At 40.1% G+C, this 27,039-nt stretch overlaps 1 protein-coding gene across 4 annotated transcripts in view; it reads left to right on the forward strand.

Annotated features, from left to right (window-relative positions):
• ythdc1 (YTH N6-methyladenosine RNA binding protein C1) overlaps window positions 1-27,039 on the forward strand; it is a 41,775-nt gene that overhangs the window by 7,573 nt on the left and 7,163 nt on the right. For 3 of the 4 annotated variants that reach the window (XM_078431705.1, XM_078431717.1, XM_078431697.1), the window contains exons 2-11: window positions 789-890; window positions 1,653-1,996; window positions 4,592-4,988; window positions 8,252-8,305; window positions 16,269-16,363; window positions 16,812-16,920; window positions 17,705-17,822; window positions 19,913-19,997; window positions 20,079-20,245; window positions 23,119-23,201. In XM_078431705.1, coding sequence (XP_078287831.1) covers window positions 789-890; window positions 1,653-1,996; window positions 4,592-4,988; window positions 8,252-8,305; window positions 16,269-16,363; window positions 16,812-16,920; window positions 17,705-17,822; window positions 19,913-19,997; window positions 20,079-20,245; window positions 23,119-23,201 — 1,554 coding nt within the window. The remainder of the gene's footprint in view (window positions 1-788; window positions 891-1,652; window positions 1,997-4,591; window positions 4,989-8,251; window positions 8,306-16,268; window positions 16,364-16,811; window positions 16,921-17,704; window positions 17,823-19,912; window positions 19,998-20,078; window positions 20,246-23,118; window positions 23,202-27,039) is intronic. The other variant, XM_078431710.1, reaches the window with a different exon arrangement.

Below are 27,039 nucleotides of genomic sequence, written 5' to 3' on the forward strand. Positions count from 1 at the left end.
TTCAATTAAGTCATCATCAATCTCTTTGGTTATATTTTCTTGACATTCTCAGTGTACTTCAGACTATCCCAGAATGTGACAATCTTCAAGTGCTTGTTCAAACAAAAACACTTTTCTAGGATTTTACTACTACAGTTTCCATATTTATTTTGTGCCTCATGATCTGGAATGCCAAAGCCTGGCTTTATTTTTCCATCCGCATGTACTAGTTTCTTAATGATGTTTCTCTGTGTACCAAAGTGCATAAACTTACATTTTCATAAATTGTACTCCAAGTTCTGCCTTTTGTCTGCTTGTTAAATTGCTGTGTAAGTATTCTTATTTGGGGAAATAAGTAGTTGATTGAAAGGGTAACAAAGAATGTAAGGAATGAGCGATGAAGTTGGATTATTACATATAGCATCACATTCAAGGAGAAAGATTGCCTAAGATTGGATGGCACATTTTATGCTTTAACATTTAATGGTTTGAGATGACAAAATAGTGAACGGTGAGTAGAAAATCTGTACTCACAGAACTGGGAAAGGAAACTTAGCATGAAGAATGGAACGGGAAAAGGGTAAAGAGAACCAGAAGATGTAAGAGACATTGGGATGTTATTGTTGAGATCAGTTAAGATACTGTTTCAAGAATGGTCATCTCTTCACAGCAATTCCAGAGTAAAAATGTAAAATATTCTACGTTTTTATAAAAATGTAACATTCATTTGTTTTACTACATTAGATTGGCTGTACAAGTAGACATGTAGCAAATGAGAAGTTTAAGCTAACGGATAATTTCTTTTTTAGATGGTGAAGTCAATGTTTTGGATGATATCTTGACCGAAGCGCCAGATCAAGATGATGAGCTGTATAATCCTGAAAGTGAACAAGACATTAGTGAGAAGAAAGGTATGATGTAATAGTGATAGTGTTCACTGCTTGAATTGACAGTATATTCAGCAATGCCACTCAGAGCCTTTGGTGTTATCATGGCTGGGGTGCAATTGGTTTGTAGGTCTTGTATGGTTTTGTACCAGAAAATGAATCCAAAATTGAACTATTTTTGTCTAACTAAAAAGTTATTTTTGTAACTTTATTCACCTTTACTTGCTTTGGAAAGTATTCATTTGTTTTTAAGAATTGTAGGAACCTTGGGCTTCTTTCAATATTTGTGATTTATCAGTGATTTTCAGTGAATCACCTGCTTTAGGATTACTGGGTTTTGTGCTTTGGGTTAGATTGCTCAGCACATGTTGCACCAGCAGTCTAGGGTGCTCCTCTGCTGAAGGCAAACTGGAGTCCAGTTACAATGTCCATTTGAATGGTCAGTACTTGATAAATTGCAAGTCAAGAGAGGAGAGAGAGACAAAATGAATCTGCCATTGATTATACAGTAACGTTCAGGGATGTTTTAAAGAATTGTTCAATCTGATTTACCTTGCCACAATTCCAGTGATAAAAGTCAATTTCAAAAGGTACTCAATAGCACCAGCAATAACCTCTTTCGAGAGGGTTTTCTTATGACATTTAAAACCATGAAAGCACATGTATTTAATCAATATTGCTTGAAATAGTTATGAATCAGCTAATTACTTATTGGAATTGTTGTATTTTCGTTTTATTTGCGTATTTGACTTTGAGCCATAAAGAATATCAACCTTTATTGAACAGCATCAAAAAGAAAAAATGAAAAGGAGAGGGCTGACAGTGGTGATGGGAAAAGGCAGAAATCTTCCAGCCATTCGGCACGGCAAGTTAGCAAACGATCTTCCTGCCCTTCTGCAGGAGACAACATAAAGGCTTCCCTTTCAAAAGCGAGACATATGCCAGCCTTTAAAAAGGATGAATACCAGCGATATGAACAAAGCAAAACTGCCAGCAGTGAGAGAAAGAACCATACGCCAGGTTCTCGGGAATCGCAGAAAGATCGAACTGATAAAGTTGGGAGTAGAAGAAGAGAGTCTCTCAGAAAAACGAAATCAGCCACTCCTGATCAGTCAGAAACATACGGCATGGTAAGACAAAACTAATATAAACGAGATAATATCTGCATTGCACGTTTTCTGAAATGTTATTTGTAACCATATCCAACCTGAGAAGGGTCCTGAACTGAAACATCACCTATCCTCTCCCTCCAGAGATGCTTTCTGACCTGCTGAGTTACTCCAACACTTTGTGTCTATCTTTGGTATAAATCATCATTTACAGTTCTTGGTTTCGACATTCCAACCTATCATTTATGCGTCTGTCACTTGGTCCCTCGAGTCTGCACCTCTACTCGATAAAATCAAGTCTTCTGGTCATTTGGTTAGCTCTGTATTTTCTAATACTCTTGGTAATATTTGTCAGGTCAAGAATCTATCATTCCACTTCTACCTTAAAAGTCTGCTTCCAATGCCTTTTTGAGCAAGAGCATTCCAAAGAAGTAGCTTCTCCCACAAGAGAAAGCATTCTTTCTGCATCTACTCTATCAAGACCTTGTCAAAATTTCATATGTTATATATTTTGACTAAAATTATTGCACGTAGGGCAGTGGATATTGTTGACATGGATTTTTTTCAGTAAGGCATTTGGCAAAATCCCTTGTGGTAGGCTGAACTAGAAGATTAAAATGCATTCCAAATTGGTTTGGTCAGAGGAGAATGATGGAGGAATCTTTCCCTGGTCTGTGACCAGTGGTATTCCGCCAAGTTCTGTGTGCATGCCTGCGTGCAGGACAGGCTGATTAGTAAGTGTGCAGATGAAACAAAAGTTGGAGATGTGGATAACGAAGAAGATGGTCAAAGGAAATAGCAAATTAATTTGTGGATCTGGGTGGAGAAATGACAGAAGGAGTTTAATCTGGGCAAAGGTGGGTTTTGCACTTTGGCTCGGATAAATTGTGCAGAAATTCTGCATCATTGATATCTTTGAGTTCAAGTCCATAACTGAAAGCATCAACACAAGTGGAGAGGGTGGCATGTCTGCCATCACTGGTCAGGGCAACAATAGTCAGGTAGCCATAATTAGGGTTGTATAAAACTTGGGGCTATTGGACTATGTCGACACGAGGCTGCAGATTCTGGAATCCAAGGGTAGAAATGTTAAATATCAGAAGGCATATCTTTAAAGTGGGGGGGGGAGGGGGGGTGGTGGTGGTGGTGTTGGGGGTAAATTCAAAGAAGTGCAAAGTTTTTTTAGTGTCTTTTCCAGGATTAACACTCGTGTCATAAATGTCTCTAGCCATCTTTTAACATCCTACGTAGGAAAGAAAACTGCAGATGCTGGTTTAAATAGAAGATAGACACAAAATGCTGGAGTAACTCAGCGAATCAGGCAGCATCTCTGGAGAGAAGGAATGGGTGATGTTTCGGGTCGAGACCGTTCTTCAGACTACGATGGTTATTTCCTAAAGACCCTCCTACGATGGTTATTTCCTAAATTCTTCCCCACTCAAAACCCCTCTCCCTCCACAAATGTTGGTCTATGGCTATTTGTGAGGTATTCCTTGCATGCTCTATAGTGAGGGTCAATAGCTCTTCCATTCATCTGTCATCTCCTTGCTTTCCATTATTTGCATTGCCTTGCGATTCGGAGGCCACAATTTCTTATATATAAACAATAGAATGGAAATTTAAATTGTTTCCCTGTAATGTTTAAATTGAATTATCTATTTTTAAACAGACTGGTCCGAGGTTGGATGTGGCAATTTTTCACAAATGATTCACTCATTTGTACTTTTAAATATAACGAGTTAAATTGCCCCTTATTTGACGAAATGGTATTATGAAAGGAGCTTCTGTTATATATAAAATGTGAATAGTTTAATAGCGTTTACTGCACTTTCATGCACTGTGTTCGATTGTGAAATCATTTGTTTCAAGTAGATTTGTTTGGAACGCTTTTGGTCAGTGGTCGTCTCCTTCCGCCCAGATTTAATTAGACCATATCTTTCAGTTTCTGTCTAGCTGAGTGGTTGATTGGACCACCCAATGGCCTAATTTTTATCATGGACGTCCAATCCCTTTATTCCTGCATTCCCCATCAGGAAGACTTCTAGGCCATCTGTTTATTCCATGAATGAGCCACAATCCGTTCCCCTCAAATAACACTCTATTCTGTCCTCTTCCTTTACTTTTGATTCCTCTTACTTTTGCTAAAGGTGTAGATGTGATCCAAAATCATCCTTGTTCCAGTTTAGGACCTTAAAAAGCCACAGTGATGGATGGCTACATGAAATATATAATGGTGAGGTGCTTTTCTTGAACCTGCTTTCTTTCCCTGCTTTATTATCCCTGCTTAGCTTTGCACAACACAATATTGCCCCATGATTTGTTTTTGTAAAATAAATCTGCGATTTGGATGAATTTAAAGGGTCCGATTAATATATGATGATGCATATTGATTTTAGTTGAAGCAAGGTGAAAAGTGAAAGAATGATTAGTGATTGTTTTTTCTTACCGTTCAGCTTATGATTAATTTTCATTGTATCTTAAAACCTCAAACAATTTTCCCAATTCTACAACATTTGTAATCAACTTTATTTAATTAAAAAAAAAATATTTACATTGTCTGCGTTTGTCTTTAGTTTGAGCATGCCTGTTTTACCAAAGTTCTACTTTTTAATGCAGAAGACTTTGAGGAATATCGAAGAAGGTGTCAAAATGCATCGATCAGGCCATTCATCTAAAGAGGAAACTCATTCCGATTATCAATCAGAGGTTGAGATTGATTCTGAAGGAAATACCTCTTCTGAAGATCATGACAATCAAGATGAAGCTGTAGACGAGATTAGGCCTGATGAAGATGATCCAGAGGAAGGGAAGGAGGGAGAGGAGGAAGTAGAGGAAGAATATGAACGGGATATATCTGAGCAAGATGATTTCAGAGAGAGAGATCCCAGAGAAAACAAGGAGGAGGGCCATGAACAGGATTATGATACAAGGAGTGAAGCCAGTGACTCTGACTCGGAATCTGTCTCATTTTCTGATGGAGAGTCTGCCACCAGATCTGGAACTGATGCATCAGGTAACTCCAATTTTGAAAATATGTGTTAAATTAATGCAACTTTATTGTACACTAGGTGTTTATTAAGATGTTTGCACTTTTTTCATTTTGAATAATGTGGCAAAAAGTGTTGGAAGAAATCCTATTCATAAATCACTTTCTTTATCGTTTCAATAAATTACTGGTGACATCTGATAAGCTAAAAGTGATATCTGGTAGCAGTTGTCAAAAATACTGTTAATATGGAGTGGTTTATGGCTAGTGCTACTAATAGTCCATTGTGTTTGGGGTTTTTAACATGTCACCAACTTACTGATCTAGAGTACTGGACAATTAGTCTGTTTAATTGGCCAGTACGCTGGATCAGTAAACTGGTAAAATGTTGGCCAGCTTCCTCATTTAGAGTACTGGACAATTCCATCGCTAATACAAACCAGCAAAAACTCAGCTGTGCATATCTTGATTATGACTGAGAAAACATGGCTATACATTTTGGCTGAGGTCCTATGGAATAGTGGTAAGTGTTTCAATATGTATTTGCAAGAAAGACTGCAAGAAGGGTTTTGATGTAATTTTGTCAAGCAGCACTTGGCTTAAGTATACAGTTAATAATGTAATTATCTTTCTTTTGGATTAGTGATTGTTTTTTCTTACCGTTCAGCTTATGATTAATTTTCATTGTATCTTAAAACCTCAAACAATTTTCCCAATTCTACAACATTTATTTTCAATTTTCAAGTTCGATTTTTATATGTAAAAATACTTTTAGAGTGATATATCTTAAAATAAACGAGAAAACCCAGTTAGTACAGGAGTTGAGATCATCTAACGGTATAGCGATTCTAGCAACACTTGTATTTCACTCATCGTGTTTGTCTAAATCCATGATAATATTGAAATAGAGATTATTAGAAAGGGCAATGTGAATAGATTGTTATAAACCCAGTTTACAAAGATGAAAAATTTGGTCCAGTACAGCTGTCTGTTTTAATGTTTCCCCTTCCCAATCTGTCTGATTAATTTAGTCAATCTTTCCATGCGCAATTCAATCGTGATCCCTGCACTTTTAGTTTAATTTCTCCCTCTTGACTAAAAAACAAAACATTCAAAATTGGTAATATGGGGCAGTTAATAAAAGCTAAAAGGTTATTGGCTAAGCAAAAGATGGGGATTTATCAAATGTGTAATGATTTTAGGGGGTTGAAAATTTTATTTTTCTGGCTATGCAGATCATAGCTCTACATTGGCACCATTGTAGTGGTCAAGACTATATATAAAATTGGTCACCACCAACTGGCCTTACAATGTGATAAAATGGGAATTTCTAAAAATTGAAAATAGACAAAAATAAAAGCTTGCCCGGGTTCCATTAACTGTTATTTGCTCAGCTCTTCCTAACAAATTCATTAAATTTCACCAGCCAGCTATCAAATTGGATTTCTTAAGCCATGCACTAATTAGACTCCACTGCTTAAAAGTTTGGTGTTATGGTTCCCACATTTCCATTCCAGATTATTGTTTCCCTTTTACGTTGTCTCTTTAAAAATATAGAAAACTGATATTCAGGAATGTTGTATTTTGGTACAGTTACATTAAATCTTCTAATTCATCACATTGTTTAAAATTTCACATCCTCTACAGCAACATGCTTTTTTTGTTGGCCACTTTGAAAAGCATTTAAACTATTCAGTGGTAATGAAATAATGAATAGAAGAGTCAAGGAACTTGGTTTAGACATATGCATGGGTTGAAAGGTGAAATGTCTAGTTGAAGTGAAATTTCTGCCATTCTCCTAAAAATACACCACAAAGCAGGATGTGAAAGAAAAGACCTGGCTATAGAAATACTAGAATCAAACAAGAATTTCAGCAAAGTGATTTGTAACTTAAAAGCATAATTTATATTGATGCTGCGAGTGTTAACACAATCATTGAGTTTTTCAACTGAGTGACTATGCTGACTGCTTGGTGACTAAATGTAGAGCACTGCTTAGCCAGGACTTAATAGCACCAAATTTTTAGAACTTCGATCTGCAGTACAGTTGACTTCAGATTAGTGAGTATCCACACAAAGACTGGAATGTCCAAGTAGAATTTCTGGTGAAAGTTAACACTTGAGTGTAAAATAATCAAATTATCTAGTTATTGTATAGCTAAATTTCTCTTGAGCTCTTGTCTTAGTGCTAAAAGATTAGTGTACATTCAATGTTAATTCAGTTTACTCCTGCTACACAATTTTGCTGCAAAACCAACTTTTGAATTTCTAAATGTTGTACTTTATGGGTGATTGGGAAAGGAATGAGTTTTATAGTGCTCACAAATTATGGGCATTGGTTATTCCAAAGTGTGGGTAGTTGTAAAGTGAACTGCTCAGCCACGCAAGGTGCTTCAGGTGACTACTTGGGAGAGCACTTTATCGCGGTGAAAATTCAACACTTCAAGATCTGCCATTTGTTTATGCTGCTAAATATAGTCAAATGAAAAAACAGCTTTGTGTTGTAGGTGAATGCCCACAGGGACAGAGGTTACAGCTATTCCCTATACCCAATGGGCAGTGAAATTATTGTTTGCTCGTTTACAGAGAGCAAAGGTGTTGGAAGATGTTACAGAACAAAGCCCAGATATTGATTATTAAATTGCCCTGGTACAATTTTTAATACATTTGGGAAATGTTAGCATGCAAAGGATTTAAAGTGAGACGTGTTTTCATTCATTCATTGTCAAGACTGTTTCTCACACCACTGTTAAAATATTGCTAGTGTTATAATAGCAACATTCATCATGATATTTGATCTATTCAATCAGAGATGGTTCAATAGGTGATCCAAAGGTTGATTAAATTATTTCTGAGTTTATAATTTTGCTTCAGATCACTTATCTGGATTCAACTGTACTTTAAAAAACCATGATGCTGCTTCATTTGTAGCAGAAACTGGACCTTGGAACAAAACGGTTCAGTGTACACACTTTTACTGCTCTTCAATAACTTTCATCAAATTCAGACTAAATATAGTGAAATTTTCAACCCCCGCCAATCTTACTGCAGTATCAGTGATTCGTAGAGTATAATTAAATAGAATTGTTATAAATTAAATTTTCTTCAGACGATGAGACAGATAAAAAGGAGAAGAAAAAGCGATCTAGAGACATTTCTCCAATTGTGTTTGATAGGAGTGAAAGTTCAGCATCCGATTCGTATGCAGGTATGTTTTGTGTTTCATTTGGAACTTGTTGTGCTTGGAGCTTAAATAGCAAGGGCCTAATGGGTTTTGTACTGTAATGCAGGATCAGAGAAGAAACATGAGAAGCTGTCATCATCTGTGCGTGCAGTACGTAAAGGTATGGAAACAACTAGCTTGGGAGGTTAGCATAAGGCAGCATACATACCCTCTGTGCTGCCAAGCAGCTTGGAAAGCCACTAAGTGCCATGCTTGACAATGTTTGCACTTAATACTTCAAGCTCTAAAGTAAATATCTGCCTTTTATAATTTACTAAAGCTGCAGTGCTCCATAATTTATAGAATCTCATCTGAAACCTAAGTGAAACACAAATGGTGAAAAGAAGCATTGTTAAATTTGTCTAGACCTAATTTGTAATATTTGTAAATCTATAACATTTCTGAGGAAGCCATTCAATTGTTGGTGCAAGTCCATTTTAACTTTTCCCAGAAAATAACTTTACTTTGAAACTGACAGATTTTCTGTTCATTTCCTTGAGAGCATTTATCATGTAGAGTTCCCTTGGATGCTGATGCACACAGTTCTGGTTGCAGATTGTTGGTTTTGAGCTCATCGCGCCCATATAACCATATAACCATATAACAATTACAGCACGGAAACAGGCCCGTTCGGCCCTACCAGTCCACGCCGACCACTTTCTCTGACCTAGTCTCATCTACCTTCTCGCATGTAATTGCTGACGCACCTATTGCATTGTTGATTATTGAAGCAGTAGCTGTGTGAGATTATTTTTACTGATTTTTCCATCAATTCTATTCCTGGGAAGCCCTAAGGATGTTTTGGCATGATTATGGAAAAACTGCTTTAGAAATGATGGCGCAATATTAATGTGGAATGAACTTGTGATCTCAAGCAAGTCTGGGCGGCACGGTAGCGCAGCGGTAGAGTTGCTGCTTTACAGCGAATGCAGCGCCGGAGACTCAGGTTCGATCCTGACTACGGGTGCTGCACTGTAAGGAGTTTGTACGTTCTCCCCGTGACCTGCGTGGGTTTTCTCCGAGATCTTCGGTTTCCTCCCACACTCCAAAGACGTACAGGTATGTAGGTTAATTGGCTGGGTAAATGTAAAAATTGTCCCTAGTGGGTGTAGGATAGTGTTAATGTACGGGGATCACTGGGCGGCACGGACTTGGAGGGCCGAAAAGGCCTGTTTCCGGCTGTATATATATGATATGATATGATATGATATGTGGACCCAATATTTTGGACTTTTTAGGAGGGGATGTAAAAATTGTGTAGCATTGCAACTTTATAGAATTTTGGACTTTAACTCCTGAAAAATGTTCCAAAGTCTAAACTATCGAAAAATGTTTAAGCTTTTAGGTGAGTCGATATTAAAATCCTGCTTGTTTCTTTTTCTAACTGTGGATGATTCTTTGGAGACATATGCGACATATGCTTTTCTAATTACTAATGCTATTTGCAGCAATTTGTGGAAGAGGCTGCTGGATGCAGAATGAACTGAATTAATTTTGTTTTCCACTTATTTATTAACTAATGTATTGTGATTTTCTCATGGGATGCACAGCTGGGAAGGATTACTGAAATATGACAAATGTTTCTTCCTGTTCATTGTACAGGTTAAAACATTCTAATCTGGCATTCTATGGTCTGGCAACTGTCGTGGTCCAGCATGTTTTCAATCTGTGCAGTAAATATCCATACTAATTAATTAATTCGACCTGAGATCTAAAATCAATGAAGATTTGTACTATTATGTGGTTAATTAGCCTACTAGTGCTGTAGGTTTTAGAATCTCAGTGACAATATTTCTAACTTGTGGAAATGTCAAATTACAGATAGTTCTCAGAACCCTTTGTGACACAGGGATTGCCTACACTTAATCTACAGTTAAAAAAACCCAGTCTTGTTTAGAGGGGGATGATTGGAAGCAGTTTATGTGATCTGTGCAAATCATGTCCCAGGAGTGCTGGACTAGAGACAAATTCAACCTATAATTTGATTCCTGTTGTGAAGACTATTAACTAATATGGATACATTTTTCCTAATGTATTGGAAAACAGAGCCTTGGTCAAAGATTCTCCACATGATCGCCTTTCTTTATATTGTGGGATACGTGTTATCAAGATGAGTCTCCCAAGCAGCATTTTGTGGGGTCCATTGTGTGCAGGTGGCAGTAATGTATTCTTTATTGCCATTGTTTGCTACAACCTTTTGGTATCGGTATTGTTTTCTCGATTGATTACTGGCCATCTACTATCCACAACTCTTGATTTATTTTTTTAGCATTTCCAAGATGAGTCAAACTTCAAAGAACAGATTTGGTATAATCTAAGTGTTTGCTATTGAACTGATGGTTATTTTCAGCTCAGACAGATGTTATTAATAAGCAGCATTTGTCTGTGTTTATTTTTGTGGAAAGAAAATATGTTTAACACGTTAATTTATTCCAGAAGCGTAAATGTTCTTCCTTGTCTTGGATGAAATTATGCCATATATTAACTTTACATATATTTTCACAGGTGGCTTGTATTTTGAGGATGTAACTAGGAAAATTGACAGGGGATGTGGATGTGGTGTACCTCGACTTTCAGAAAACCTTCGACAAGGTCCCACATAGGAGATTAGTGGGCAAAATTAGAGCATATGGTATTGGGGGTAGGGTACTGACATGGATAGAAAATTGGTTGGCAGACAGAAAGCAAAGAGTGGGGATAAATGGGTCCCTTTCAGAATGGCAGGCAGTGACTATTGGGGTACCGCAAGGCTCGGTGCTGGGACCGCAGCTATTTACAATATACATTAATGACTTGGATGAAGGGATTATAAGTACCATTAGCAAATTTGCAAAGGATACAAAGCTGGGTGGTAGTGTGAACTGTGAGGAAGATGCTATGAGGTTGCAGGGTAACTTGGACAGGTTGTGTGAGTGGACGAATGCATGACAGATGCAGTTTAATGTAGATAAGTGTGAGGTTATCCACTTTGGTGGTAAGAATAGGAAGGCAGATTATTATCTGAATGGTGTCAAGTTAGGAAAAGAGGACATACAACGAGATCTGGGTGTCCTAGTGCATCAGTCACTGAAAGGAAGCGTGCAGGCAATGAAGAAAGCCTGCACCTATTGTCTACACGATTTTATACATTTATATTTGCTATTAACAATTGTATACAGAAGTAGAAGACCAGATTATTTGTGTGTTTTTTCCGTCACTGAACCGCATGTTATATAAAGTTAGACACAAAATGCTGAAGTAACTCAGCGGGACAGGCAACATCTCTGGAGAGAAGGAACGGGTGACGTTCAGTGTTCAATCAAGCAACATAGTGAGTGAGCGTATGGAAGATTTTTCATCAACATCAAATTAGTGATTTTTGATGAATTGTCGTGCAGAGTTTTGCCTGAAGCACTACAATATATAAAATATTATTTTTCTACGTGAAAATCGGCCGCCACACTGAGAAACTTTTGAGTGTTTTTGTTTTGGGCTGCATCATGTAGAAAAACATGTACAGTAAACTTTGAAGACAATTAAATATTTTTTTGTGACCTTGTTTTTCCCACGGCACTAAAGCTTCTTGGCTGTCAACTTCTGCGAACATTTTAATACGAGGTTAGGTTTACTATTGTGGTTTCACGGGATAATTATGCATGTAGATGAAGCAGATTAAAAATTATACGTGTGCCTTGAGGGACCAAGGCATACAGTGCCCCCCATAAGCGGCACGGTAGCGCAGCGGTAGAGTTGCTGCTTTACAGCAAATGCAGCGCCGGAGACTCAGGTTCGATCCTGACTACGGGTGCTGCACTGTAAGGAGTTTGTACGTTCTCCCCGTGACCTGCGTGGGTTTTCTCCGAGATCTTCGGTTTCCTCCCACACTCCAAAGACGTACAGGTATGTAGGTTAATTGGCTGGGTAAAATGTAAAAATTGTCCCTAGTGGGTGTAGGATAGTGTTAATGTACGGGGATCACTGGGCGGCACGGACTTGGAGGGCCGAAAAGACCTGTTTCCGGCTGTATATATATGATGATATGATATGAATGTGTGGGACAAAGACCCATCATTTATTTATTTGTCTCTGTAATCCACAATTTGAGATTTATAATAAAAAAATTACGTGGTTAAAGTGCACATTGTCAGATTTTATTAAATGGTATTTATACATTTTGGTTTCACCATGTAGAAATGACAGCTGTGTTTATACATAGTTCCCCTTTGCCAGGGCAAACGTGAGCGGCTTGTGGTCTGTGTACACGGTGAACGGGCGGCCCTCCAGGAAATAGCGGAAGTTGCGCACCGCCAGGTACAGAGCTAGGAGCTCGCGGTCAAATGCGCTGTACTTCCGTTGTTGTGGTGCCGGCTGAAGAAGGCCAGGGGGCGCCAACCCCCGTCCGTCAGTTGCTCCAGCACAGCACCAACCGCCGACTCCGAGGCGTCCACCTTAAGGGCGGTCGGGGCATCCTCCCGCGGGTGAACCAGCAGCACAGCCCGAGCCAGGGCCTCCTTCGCGCCGTCAAATTATGTTACCGCCTCGTCGGTCTACATGACGTCATTACGCCTACCCGCCAGAAGCTGGTATAGCGGCCGCATGATGTGGGCCGCGGATGGCAGAAAACGGCCACCATGCCAACGAACTCCTGCAGACCTCGCACAGAGGATGGACGGGGAAACCGGCGGATGGCGTCGACTTTGTCCGGCAGGGGAACTGCGCCTTGCAAAGTCACACGGTGGCCGAGAAAGTCAATTGTGGTTCTCCAAAGCAGCACTTGGCGAGGTTGATAGCCAAACCATGCTCGCTAAGCCGCTGAAAGAGTCGCCAGAGGTGGGCACAATGCTCCTGCCGCGAGCTGCTGGCCACGAAGATGTCGTCGTGGTAGACGAACAGAAAATCAAGCCCACGACACACCCCGTCCATCAACCGTTAAAATGCCTGTGCGGCGTTCTTAAGGCCGAGGGGCATTCGCTTGAACTCGTACAAACCAAACGGCGTGATGATTGCCGTCTAGGCCACATCCTCTGGGTGGACCTGGATTTGATTATAGCCCCGCACCAAATCCACTTTCGAGAAGATTGTAGCCCCGGCCAAATGGGCGTTGAAGTCCTGGATGTGGGGCACGGGGCATCGGTCCGCGGCGGTAGCGACATTCAGCCGCTGATAATCCCCACAAGATCCCCAGCCCCCGTTTGCCTTGGGGACCATGGGCTGTGGAAGGGCAGACGATCCCCAAGGACTCCATCGTGCGGAACTCCTGCCGTGCCAGACGTAGTTTATCGGGCGGCAGTCGACGTGCTCGTGCGTGGAGGGGTGGGCCGGTAGTTAATATGAAATGGACCACCCCGTGCTTGAGGGTCGATCACCGGAATTGCGGGGTCATAATTTCCGGGAACTCTACCAGGACCCGAGCAAAATAGGAGTCCACAGACGACAGCGGGCGTGCAATGGGCTCATCGAGGCGCAACGCGATGGGCTCCGTCGTGGTCCAAGCGCTGCTGCCTGACGTCCACCAGGAGAGAATGAGCCCGCAGAAAGTCAGCTCAGAGCAACGGCTGGGAGACGTCGGCAATTATAAACTGCCACGTGAAATGACAGGAGCCGAAAACGATGTGTACCTTGTGGACCCCATACGTACGGATGTGGCTTCCATTTGCAGTGGTGAGGACGGGCCCCCACTTACTGGAACAAATGTCCACCAGCGAAGGGGGCAGGACTATTGACAGCCAGCCCAGGCGTTTCCTGGGAACGTGCACGGCTGGCGGCATCGTCGGGCTGCAGCAACCCAGCGCTGGTTGTAATAGCACCGGTGCTACCTGGAGCCTGCAGGTGCAGGACCCGCAACGGCCGCGGGGAGCGATCTCTCAGGCCTCCGGGGAGCAGCTGTCACTCCTTCCACAGCTCCCCCCTCCGACCGGAGGAAATTGGGCGCTGCCGGAGTGACGTTCAGCGCGCTGACGTCATTCCGGCGCGCCATCCACAGCCCGGCCGAGGGCCCGGGTGTTGTCGAAGGAGGCGTTGGTGAGCTGCAGGTGGATGTCTGCCGGCAGCAGATGCAGGTAAATGTATTCTAACATTAGGCACGGCCTGTGCCCATCGAGCTGTGCGACCATCTCTTTCAGGAGGCTTGATTGGCGCCGGTAGCCTAGGCCTGACAGACACGTGAAGGAGCCTTTCAGCCCGTTCCATCCTGGTGAGCCCGTAAATTTGGAGCAGCAGCTCCTTAAGGGTGAGGTACTTATCATTGGCCGGGGGGTCCTCGAGGAACTCGGTGACCTCTTCGGCCGTGTCCTGGTCAAGGGCTCCCACCAGGTAGAAATAGCGGGTGTCATCTGCCATAATGCCCCGCAGCTGGAACTGAGCCTCCGCCTGCTGAAACCAGACGCGAGGCGGTCCAGAACGTCGGCAGTTTAATGGGTCGATAGATGGGGCCTGGTCGGCCTGTGAGGCAGACGGTTGGACGGCTCTGTATTTCGACTCCATTATGACAGCAATGGAGCGTCGAAAAGCCCGAATAAAGGCAAGGAGCCAGGTATTTCGGGAAGGATTTGTTTGTTGTGTTCTCTAGTGTGGTCGAGTCTGCGAGAGAGAGATTGTGCCTAAAATTCCATCCTTTATCCCCGTAGCTAAGGGCCTTCCCCCTGGACTGGTCCATTCCCGTGCCGAGGGGTTCGGTAGTGGTATGGCCCGACCCTTGGGAGCCGCCACAGGAGTAGCATAATGACTTCTGAAGTGTATAGACACATGTGCTCAAGTTCAAACAAATGCCTCAAAATTCAGTGGCTGGCAGTTCATTCTACAGCAAGACAAACATACTGCTAAAGCAACAAAGGGGTTTCTCAAAGCTAAAAAATGGTCAATTCTTGAGTGGCCAAGTCAATCACCTGATCTGAACCCAATTGAGCATGCCTTTTATAAACATGACTACTTTCATTTACATAACATTGCTGCGTCCCAAACATTATGGTGCCCTGAAATGGGGGGGACTGTGCTATAATTTCTACGTGGTGAAACCAAAATGTATAAAAATGGCATTTCTTAAAATCTGGCAATGTGCACTTTAGCCACGTGATTTTTTTCTATTACAAATCTCGAATTGTGGAGTACAGAGGCAAATAAATAAATGATGGGTCTTTGTCCCAAACATTATGGAGGGCACCGTATATTAAGAGTATAATTAAAATTTCCATCGAATGGGTCTTTTATGTAATATGTAACTGGAAATCACAACAGCTGCTTATAAGAAACCAATGGTTTGTTTATTGGATATTACTGGTGTAAACCAAGTTTAAGGTTGAGATTGAAAATCACCATTTTCAGGAGTGATTATTGAGATGTTGCACTTACTTTACCTTGCATTTTGTCAAAACCAACCGTGCATATAATAACAAAATGAGCAGCTTTGTTGCACTGTCAATTTTGGCAACTCCAATTGAAGGTTTAGATTATTTTTGCAATTTTTAAATTCTAGTTTTCTCTGGGATACATCTAAAATTGCATTGCATTAAATGTTAATTGTGAACAAATTTAACCTGACCCGACACACATTCCTTAATTCCATAAAGTAAGCATTACTGAATTGCACAATTTGGCTATTAGTTGGTCGTTATAATAATTAATCAAGAGTCTGATTTATTTTTGTCAACATTGAACACACTGATGGTCAGATGGTTTAAGTTGTACTCAACTATTCCAGTGTTTCTGTGTCCTGCACCAGTGTAAAATTTCATTTTCATACTTTGAATAAATTCAACAAAGTTAAAATCATATAATGGAATGCGCAGATTGGAGCCGTTTGCTCCATTGTGTCTTTTCACTCTATTTGAAAGAGTAACACAGACCCATAGACACACTTTCAGGTTGATTGTATTTATTAACAGTTGTAAAATTCCTGAGGGATTGTCCAATTTTGTCTTTAGGGTTTCAAACAATGTATTTGTTAGCTGTCATTAAATATTTGCGCTTGTGATATTGCCATGGCTTTAATGGATGGATGTTTTATGTGCTTGGTACAAAGGTAGTAGCCTCAAAATAAAAATCATCAAGCTAAATAGATTTGTATTATTTGCAGTTATTTAAAGTAATTTTACATTTACATCTTTCAGATCAAACTAGTAAACTGAAGTATGTCCTTCGAGACGCACGATTTTTCCTCATAAAGAGCAATAACCATGAGAACGTATCTCTGGCAAAAGCTAAGGTATAGAAAATATTTTAATGAAATTAACTGAATTGTACTTTCCTTGGCTCATGCTGTGCGTCATCATCTTACCAATCTAATGCTGCCATTAGGAATGACACAAATTGATAGCAGTTGTTATCTTCCTGTTGACCTAAAACATATTTTGCAGTGAAATTTTGAAGATATTTTTCAGTGAGTTTCCAGTTTCACAAACTGAAATTACAACAGACACTTTTATAAGCTGTTCAGTTTTTAAACGACAGCTTACAAGTTGCAGCAGGTCAAAGGAAATTGCAGACAGTATTGCTGATAAACATTGATTTTTGATCTTAGTCATTCAATATTGAATTTATATAAAAGCTTGCTATTGCTGCTATTGGTTTAAATATGCCATTTAGTGTGATTTCTCTGTTCTAACATTATGTTGACTTTCAATGCATAACCTTTTCCTTTTTTTAACTTTCAGGGTGTGTGGTCAACGCTGCCAGTAAATGAGAAGAAGCTCAACACTGCTTTCCGAGATGCTCGGAGCGTTATATTGATATTCTCTGTTCGAGAAAGTGGAAAGTTTCAGGGTGAGAAAACAATATTGTTCCATCTATGAAGGAAGTTGTGCTGTGTTGCTTTTGTGACTCCTGCGTTACAGCAGATTGGCCAAAAGAAGTTCTCCCTCACGGAATTCGCAAATCTCAACTGATAAAAATCTGCCACCAAGAGTTAAAGTTTTGTGTGGGGGGTGGGGTGGAAGAATTATTATCCTCGATACACAAATGTTTGCTGTTTCGCTTTGCTGAAAATTGCAATATGGACAGGTTTCTAAGAACTCAAGATAGGCACAAAAAGCTGGAGTAACTCAGCAGGTCAGATGGCATCTCGGGAGAAAAAGAATGGGTGACATTTCGGGTCTTCAGATCTCAACATCCCCACCCCCCTCACATAATATATTGTAACTTGTGTGAGAAAGGAGTTAACATGCTTGAAGTTGTATTGTAACCATACAATAGCATTTATTTCCATGCAAGAACATTTGTGAATACTTAAACTAGTGCCATTTTTTTAAACGAGGAAGTGTCTTTCTAAACCTTTCTCCTTTCTACAAACCTTTCTACAAAACTTATAATTAAGTTTTAACAGTTTGATTTTTTGAGTATTTTTGGAGTATTTGGAAGGTATTGCTCAACCTGTTGAATGAAAGGAACAGCGCTGGTGCTTCCAATTCTCATTCTTAACACTAAGCATTTATTACACCAAGAATTAATATCTGAAAATAAAGTGAATTAAATGGATGAATAATATGAGCATGAACTAATTGTCTTTAATCCATTAATTGTATATAAACGTAATATCATTTTTTTGCAGGATTTGCAAGACTTTCATCAGAATCTCACCATGGAGGGTCTCCGATACATTGGGTGCTGCCTGCAGGAATGAATGCAAAAATGTTGGGCGGTGTCTTTAAAATTGACTGGATTTGCAGGTAAATTAAAATATAAAAACGTTAAAGACATTATTCGAGGTGTTTAGTCACAAAATGCTGGAGTAACTCAGCAGGTCAGGCAGCATCTCAGGAGAGAAGGAGTGGGTGACGTTTCGTGTCGAGACCTTTCTTCAGACATTCGAGGTGTGGCTTACTATGACGTACTGTGGTTATGGTGCAAAAAATCAAAGTCGGTGGTTTAAGCAGCATTTGTGGAGGCAAAGGGATGGTCAACATTTCGGGTCAAGACCCTGCATCAGGAGCGCAGAGGGTAGATGGTCAATATAAACAGGTGACGGGGGGGGGGGGGGGGGGGGGGGTGGGGGCTTGAGACAGAGTCCATTAAATGATAGCTCAAAGCTGGTGAGATCGGGCATGATAGGCCAATGAACCTATCTGCTATTTTGAGGAACAATATCTTGGAAAATATTCAAAGATCTTTGAAAATGGGACACATCTAGATAATTTCGTTAGGAATGCATACGTGATTGTGGCTGGATTACTGCGTGCAGTTCTGGACACTGTCAGGAAGGATTTGATAGTGCTCGAGAGGGTGCAGAGGATGTATGACATTGTGAGGGGTGTAGATAGGTAGATTGCAGGAGACCTTTGCTCATATGAGATAGATACATTGCAAGGTTGTGTATGTAGGGTAAGGAGGAGGAGATTTAAAGGGGATATATCAGGAGTTTTATACCCAGAAAGTGGTGACTAATGTCAATGCACTGCCTGTGAGTAGTTGTAGCATTTATGAAATGCCTTTGTTAGCGCATGAATAATCTCAGCATAAAACTCTGGATAGAAGGCGGGACCAAGCGCTGGGAGATGGGGTTAACAGGGGAGGGTGCCCAATGGTCAGTGTGGTTGATTTGGGCCAAAGGGTCTGTTTCTATGCTGTTCAATTCAATGACTAATGATCACATAATTTAAAAGGAGACTAAATAGAAACAGTGGGTAACAGTAACTCTGGGTCAGGCAACATCTCTGGAGATGGATAGATGACATCTTGGATCAGGAAATTTTAGACTGCGTCTGAAGAAGGGTCCTGACCCTAAACGTCACCTATCGATGTTGTCTGACCTGCTGATTAACTCTGGCATGGAAACATAGAAAAATAGGTGCAGGAGTAAGCCATTCACCCCTTCGAGCCAGCACCACCATTCAATATGAATACTGCTGCTCAGCTAAAATCAGTACCCCTTTCCTGCTTTTTCCCCATATCTCTTGATTCCTTTAGCCCTAAGAGCTAAATCTAACTCCCTCTTGAAAACATCCAGTGAATTGGCCTCCACTGCCTTCTATAGCAGAGAATTCCATAGATTCGCAACTCTCTGGGTGAAGTTTTTCCTCATCTCAGTCCTAAACGGCCTACCCCTTATTCTTAAACTGTGTCAACTGGATCAGGACTCCCCCATCATCGGGAACATTTTTCCTGCATCTGGCCTATCCAATCCTTTAAGAATTTTATATGTTTCTATAAGATCCCCTCTCATCCATCTAAATTCCAGTGAATACAAGCCCAGTCGACCCATTCTTTCATCATATGTCAGACCCGCGATCCCGGGAATTAACCTGGTGAACCTACGCTGCACTCCCTCAATAGCAAGAATGTCCTTCCTCAAATTAGGAGACCAAAGTTGCACACAATACTCGAGGTCCGGTCTCACCAAGGCCCTGTACAACTGCAGTAGGACCTCCTTGCTCCTAAACTCAAATCCTCTCGCAATGAAGGCCACAATTTGTAAATTAGCATCTACAGTCCCTTATGTCTAAGTAAAACACACAGGCCAACGATAGAGCATTTACGGTCATCACGCTGGAATTATAGGAGTGTGGAGATCTTGAAGACTTTATTTCTGTTATTCTACCCCAGCTCCTGATTGAAAAGGTTAATTATTAAGAACATCAGGTAACTCATCTCCCTTCATGATAGAGGAAATTCAAGAGGTGGAATTAAGTGTTTCGCAAGAAAATAAATTGGGAATTAAATATCTGTGAATGTCAGCAAATTGTTCGATCTGTGAATTAACGTCTTGTTTCATTTGCAGAGGGTAGAATATTTGTTTATTTATATTCATCTCAATTTACAGGCGTGAGTTACCATTTACAAAGACAGGGCATCTTGTAAACCTATGGAATGAAAACAAACCAGTCAAAATTGGAAGGGATGGGCAGGTACATCAAGATTAACTTTTCAGATTTATGGTAGTCTTGGAATTTGTTGCCTTTTAGTCATTGAGTCATTTATTTTTACAGGAAATTGAACCTGAGTGTGGCACACAGCTTTGCCTTCTATTTCCACCGGATGAAAGCATTGACTTGTATCAATTCATTCATAAAATGCGGCACAAGCGAAGAGTGCATTCTCAGCCGCGATCAAGGGGGCGACCTTCTCGGCGTGATCCTGTCCGGGAAGTGGGAAGGTTAGAAACGTTCTTTGGACTGATAGTAGGCACTTGTATTGGAATAACATGATGGAGCACTAAGAGTCACCAAATCATGGTACCAGCGATACAGAAGATCGTTTTAAAATCCTCATGCCAAGCTGCATGGACCAGTCTGTGGCTTCAGTGAGGATTACACAGCCTACCCTTGACAGCTGTGGGTGCTTTCGCATTGGCTTTTCGTCTTCAAGAGTGAAAGTGGAGCCAGACGTGGTTAAAGCATAAATGTCCAGAATGAACTATAATAAAAAAGGGGGTATTTTATATTATTTTGGATACAACTTCAGAGTAGTACATCCTGTATACAACCTGCATGGAGGGTGTGTGAGGTATTCTGTAGAAGTAAATCTTGGTGTGATAGGTGGAGTGTATATTTTTAATGGTAAACTTGCTTTTATAATATCTTGTGAAAGCCTTTTTTTTCCAGGTACATTCCTGTGGATAATAATGTGGCCTGGGACTTAAAAAGGATCAGTGTCTGTTAATTTTGCAGAAGATGACATCTCATTTTGGGTTAAATTATTTTTTTCTTGGTCAAGAAGAGCATTTAATATGGGACTCTTTCACTTGGTGCTTCACCATGGTCACCGTGACGCATACACCTATTGAAAGTATTCCTTAAAGTTAGTCACAATGAATACATTTCCATCAAGCTGCTGAGCTTCTGAAAACATCCACGTGGTTAGGTTTTAAAAAAAAAAAAGGGAAAATCGATGGCCCTTGGAGACCTGGCAACAAACCAGAGAGTGGATGTTGCTGAGTCCGTGTGCGATCTTCCTAGATGTCCACGGTGCCTCTGGACCTGTACAATTTGAAGCCACCTCACTGAGTACTACTTACGAACAGTATACAGTTTCCCTCCTAATCCTGGGGGGAGAAAAGGGGTGTTAACACGGTGGAAAAAAAAGCGGAGAATTTCAAAGAACTGATGTAACCACTGTGCTTAGTGCCTTTGCCTGTAGCCAACTACCAAACGACAGATTTAAGTCTTTCAATGCCCTCCACTCTGTCAAAGGACTATGGATTGAAGTAGTTTGCTGGGATACAGCCTTTGACCAATGTTTCCTTTCATGAGAAGCACCTGTGGTAGGTAGAAAATAATCAACAGTGGCCCATTTCTTTGATGTAGTGGACTGTCGATATAGGTAGGAGGAAACCTGGCAGTGCCCCTCCCTTTGGCTATATGGACTGTGCGGCCAGCTGTCTTTTGAAGTTAAAAGCCGAAGGGCTCACTGTGCTAATTTAAAGGTCTTTGTGAATGGAATTTATTTGTTTGCACTGGACTGCGATAGCATTGCTACCACAACACCTCCGCTCAGCCTGCCAGGCCCTTTTATGTTTGTGGCTCACGCATCATAAGTCATTAGTTTGGACTGCTTTATGAACTTTACTGTCAAATTAAAATCTTCGTTTGCGTGGTCAAAAAGCAACGACAAGAAGCGGTATGTTCTTCCTTTAACCAGCATATTTATATAAACTTGCTATTGTTTCCCTTGTTTTGTTTTAAATAATAGGGTGAGAAAAATCCAGTTTCTTTAGTACTTGTGTTACCGGGCTGAGGGGTCTCTTTAATTGCAACACGCCAGTTTTTTTTCCTAAGCATTTGGCTGTAATTTCTGCCTCATCAAAACTGGATAACCTGTATGAAAATTGATTTAAAAATCAAGCATACGAATCTCCCAAGCATCTACTCCATACCATTAGTTAATAGTCATTTTACTCTAGTATCAGATTGGGTAGTTGACCATTATTATTTTTGGAGCTTTTGTGCAGATGTTGATTAACCTGCAACATGAGATTGATGCAGACTGTAACTGCTTACACCTCAGCTCAGTAATAAGACCAGATATAGAATTAATGAATTTTTCTCACTGCAAATGATTTTTGTGCCTTTTTAAACTTAAATAATGAAATCCTTTGCAACAGAAAACTAGAGTAAATAATTTATTATGAACATAACTGACCATCGTTTTTCCTGATAATTTTGGACAAACAAGGCTTCCAAGGAATTTTGTTGAAGGTTTTGTATTTTCAATGTTTTCTCCTCATAAAGTTAAGAAATTATTGTGATCTTGCACATTGGAATGAATCACCTTGTTTGAAATAGATTTCAGTTTTTTGATCTTTTTATCCATTTTTGTGCACTTTTTACTTTGTTAAATGCGACAGCACTTTTGTCAGAAAGAATAGGATAATTGAATATTTAAGCTGTGTGTTTAAAGTTTTATAATCAAGAACTTTGGCTTCACTGGCATATTCTGCTGTCTGATAATATTTTTCAACTATTGTCTCAAACCGTGTGAATATTTCGAGCTATTAATCAGAATGAAAACACTAAGAATGAGCAAAAATATCTACTGTGTAACGTATGGACTGCATTCCGATTTTATGAATGTTTTATTTAAGCTTTCTGCTGCTGTAATAACCACAGTGAGTGGTATAAGTGGGAGCGATTGGGAAATGCAGCTGTACACATTTTGGCACTCTGAGGTTGTAATTTACTCTGGATCTTTGGTCGTGATGTCAGATCTAATTTGATGGTCTTTCTGCACTGTTTTCAAAAAGGGAGGTTTACAGATTCCTTTCTCTTGTATTCAGGTTTTAATCTGCTGTTAGAAGAACACCATGCACCAAGTCAAGTATTTCAGTATATATTTCAGTAAAATAGGACAGTCATCCAACTCATTTGGTAAAACTCATTTGTACATTTATTCTGATCATGAAGTGCAAGAAACATCTATTTTTGCAACTCTTGATTGCAGCCTTCAATTTTTTTTTGCATTTGGTCGTCTTTTCAATTGTATTCATGTTTTTGTTGTTTCATAATTATTCTGTTTACCTAATTTACGTAGGCGTCGACCAGAAGAGTTTGAGTCGTATAACGCCAGAAAGAGACCAAGGATTGACTACCCACCTGAATTTTCACAAAGAACAGGTCAATATCTTGTAGTGAATTGAAATCCGAGTTAGAAATGTGACATTTCAATGAACGCTACCTACCCCAACGTCCACTTTTATTTTCTACCCATTCAAAAATGCTATTGGTTGCAGTCTTGAATCTAAGAACACTTTAGATTACCACTAAAATCACGCCACATGATATCCTTGGATTTTTCAAAAAAAATACGACTAGATAATTGTAACTTCAGGTAAGTGGGCATTTCATATGCTGAATGTAGTCCCCTTGGTTTCTACTTCAGGTGCTGATGCTATTAACTAACGTAGTCAGTTAGAGGAAATTTATAAATTATTGAACAGATATAGGCAATAAACTGATAAAGAAAAATGGCTTTTAGAAATAGACCACATGGCCAATAGGATAGTATGAGTATAGCATTTAGACAAGGCACTAAATGAGTACCTTGCATCTGTGTTCTCCAAGGAGAAGGACCTGGAGGACAGTAAGATCAGCGAGGGGAATACTAACATGTTGGGCAGTTTGAGATCGGAGCATGATGGGATCTATCCTAGGTTTTTGAGCTGGTAGATTGTGGGAGCCTTGACAAAGATCTTTGCATCTTCTCTAGCTGCAGACGAAGTACTGGAAAGCTGGAGAGTGGCCAATGTTGTTCCTCTGTTTAAGAAGGAAAGTAGAGAATCCAGGAAGACAGTGAGGCTCGTGTCAGTGGTTTGGAAACTGCTGTAGAGGATTGTGCAGGGTAGGGGTTGCACTCATTTGGAAAATAATGGGTTAATTAAGGTCAGTCAGCATGACTTTGTCCATGGGAGGTCCCTCGCCTCTTACGAAGCTGATTGAGGTTTTTGAGAAGGTGACAGGTGATTGATGAGGGTAGGGCACTACACTGGATGTTGTCTACATGGGTTTTAGTAAGACATTTAATGAAGTCCTTCAAGGTAGGCTGATCTGGAAGTGTAAGGTGCACGGTATCCACGATGACTTGGTCATTTGGATTCAGAGCTGCCTTACTCATAGAAGAGAGGGTTGTGGTGGAAGAATTATTCTGGCTGGAGGATTGTAACCAGTGGAGTTATGCAAAGATCTGTGCTGGGACATCTGGTTGTGATTTGATAAAGGACTTGATCATAAATGTTATGTTGATTAGCGAGCTTGCAAATGACGCCAAAATTGGTATCGTTGCGGATAATGGGAAACGTTATCAGAAGATACAGTGAGGTGTCGATCAGCTACAGTAATGGGCAGAGAAATGGCAGATGGAGTTTCATCTGAACAAGTATGAGGTATTACACTTTGGGAGGTCGAATGTAAGGCAAAGTATGCAATGAAAGGTAAGACCCCTAACAGCATTGATTTACAGAGGGTTCTTAGGATCCAAGTCCATGGCTTCCCGAAAGTGACAATACAATGTCAAAGACTAGAGGGCATAGTTTTAAGGTGAGGGAGAGAGCAAAGTTTAAAGGAGGTGATCAGGGCAAGATTTTTTTTAAAGAGTGGTTACCAGGAATGAATGCTCTGTCAGATGGAGGCATGTAAGAGCCATTTGGATAGCACATGGATATGGAAGGATATGGATCAGGTGCAGGCAGAGGAGAGGTGAACGTATCCCATGCTGGGTGTGCTTATCTGAGTTAATATTCCAGACATTTCCCAATAATATGAAAACTGCATTATATATTTAAGACAAATATATCTTTGGTTGACTAAAAACATAGTGACAACGTATTCTGCTCCCAAATAGTTTAGTTTATTAATGTCATGTGTACTGAGGTACAGTGAAAAGCTTTTGCTTGCATGTTACCCAGTCAAAGAAAAGACTACACATGATTACAATTCAGACCTGTCTGAAAAAGGGTCTCAATCCGAAATGTCACCTATTCCTTCTCTCCAGAGATGCTGCTTGTCCCGTTGAGTTACTCCAGCATTTTGTGTCTATTACAATTAAGCCATCCACAATGCATAGATAAAGAATGAAAGGTATAACATTTAGTGCAAGACAAAGTCCGATTAAAGATAGTTCAAAGGTCTCCAATAGGGTAGATGGGAGATAAGGACTGCACTCTAACCGATGAGAGGATCATTCAGCTGGAAACTCCCTGAATCTGGTGGTATGTGTTTTTAAGCTTCTGTACCTTTGCCTGATGGGAGAGGGGAGAAGAGGGATTGACCGGGATGAGACTAGTCCTTGATTATGCTGGTGGCCTTGCTGAGGCAGCGTGAAGTGTAGAAGGAGTCAATGGAAGTGCAGATGGAGGTTGGTTTGCTTAATGGTCCGGGCTACGTCCATAATTCTTGCAATTTCTTGCAGTCTTGAATATAGAGTAGTTCCACTTTATTTACATAAAGCTTTTCAAGGCATTGATACTAAATGCAGAATACTTGCGCTGTAGAGCTCGATAAAATTAAAATGCCCATTTTCTATTCTCAAGGTCCATTGATTGAGTTGCTTAGCACTGTGTGTGTGTGTGTGTGTGTGTATATAAAACTTCAGTGGACGATCTGGATCAGTATGTACAGAACCAGTGAGGTTATGAATGTGTAACAGTAAATTGTTACAGAATGTAGTTCAAGAATGTACATCCCGAATCATCCAGACGTCTTTTCCCCTCTTATCATCGTGTTTGGTCGTGTCTGATTGTGAGGATAGTGTTGATTTTTTTTTGTTAATTATAAAATAATCTGCAATCTAGCCACCTGGAAGAAAGACAAAATCACAGCTTGATTGCTATCTTTCTGTTTAAAAAATAATTCAGTGACTAACTATGAGGAATATCACCTGGTAAATTTAGTTTAAAAAGTTTATGGACTTATTAGTGAATGCTGCTACTTGAGTTTAAATGGCCCACTGGTTTTGTGTTTTTAATAAGAAGCACAGTTTGGCATTTGCAGAGCAGTGCTTATGATTATATCCTGCAATTAACTATGAAATGAAATGTAGTCTGAATCTATGCACTTTCCCCTTAAAGTGCTAGGCTTTTAGGTTTGAACAAGGCAACTGAAGGCAGTTAGTAATCTTTCACGTTACTAAATAAAAGCTGGGTACGTTTGTTTAAAAGAAAGGCGAATGCTTGTTGAACCGTTCTTGAAGGCATCTTAAGGCTCAAACGAATTGCTGAAAATTGGGTGAATTCTTAGAAAGACTTTTAGGACTAGGTATTTTAATATTTCTTGTGAATTGCTTTCACAGATGTTTGGTTCCCAACCTAATGAAAATACTTTAATGAATAATTAAGTAAGAAGCCCAATTAATACTAATTCATTTATCGTCAGTTCCCATATTCAGTCTTTTTTTATAATAGAACCTCAGTTATGCAGCACGGAAATGGACCTCATGGCCCAACTGGTCCATGTCGACCACATTGCCTAGTTTACCTGAGTTAGTCCCACTTGCCTGCATTTGGCCAGTATTCCTCTAAACCGTTCCTATCCATGCACTCGTCCAAATGACTCTTAAGCATTGTAACTGTACCCATCTCTACCACTTCCTCTGGCAGCTTGACCCACATAGGCACCACCCTCTAGTCAATTGAATTGAATAAATCTTTTTAGCCAAGTATTGATATATACAAGGAATTTGCCTTGGTGCTTTGCTCACAAGTAAGAACACAATATACAGTAGACAAATAAAAATAAAACATTATAATTTAAACATGTGAAGAATGAAATAAAATACCAGAGCAAAAGGAGGCTACAGACTTTTGGCTGTTGAGTAAAGATTGCCTCTTGGGTCCCCTTTAAATCTTATGTCTGATATTTTCTAGCAATAGAATTTATTGAAATAGGCTTCCTAACCCCATATACCTTTGGCAGAAACTTGTTTTGGAGAAAAAATTAAAATGGATTTTCTTAACATCTC

The sequence above is a fragment of the Rhinoraja longicauda genome, chromosome 3 (assembly GCF_053455715.1).
Source record: "Rhinoraja longicauda isolate Sanriku21f chromosome 3, sRhiLon1.1, whole genome shotgun sequence".
Lineage (NCBI taxonomy): Eukaryota > Metazoa > Chordata > Chondrichthyes > Rajiformes > Arhynchobatidae > Rhinoraja > Rhinoraja longicauda.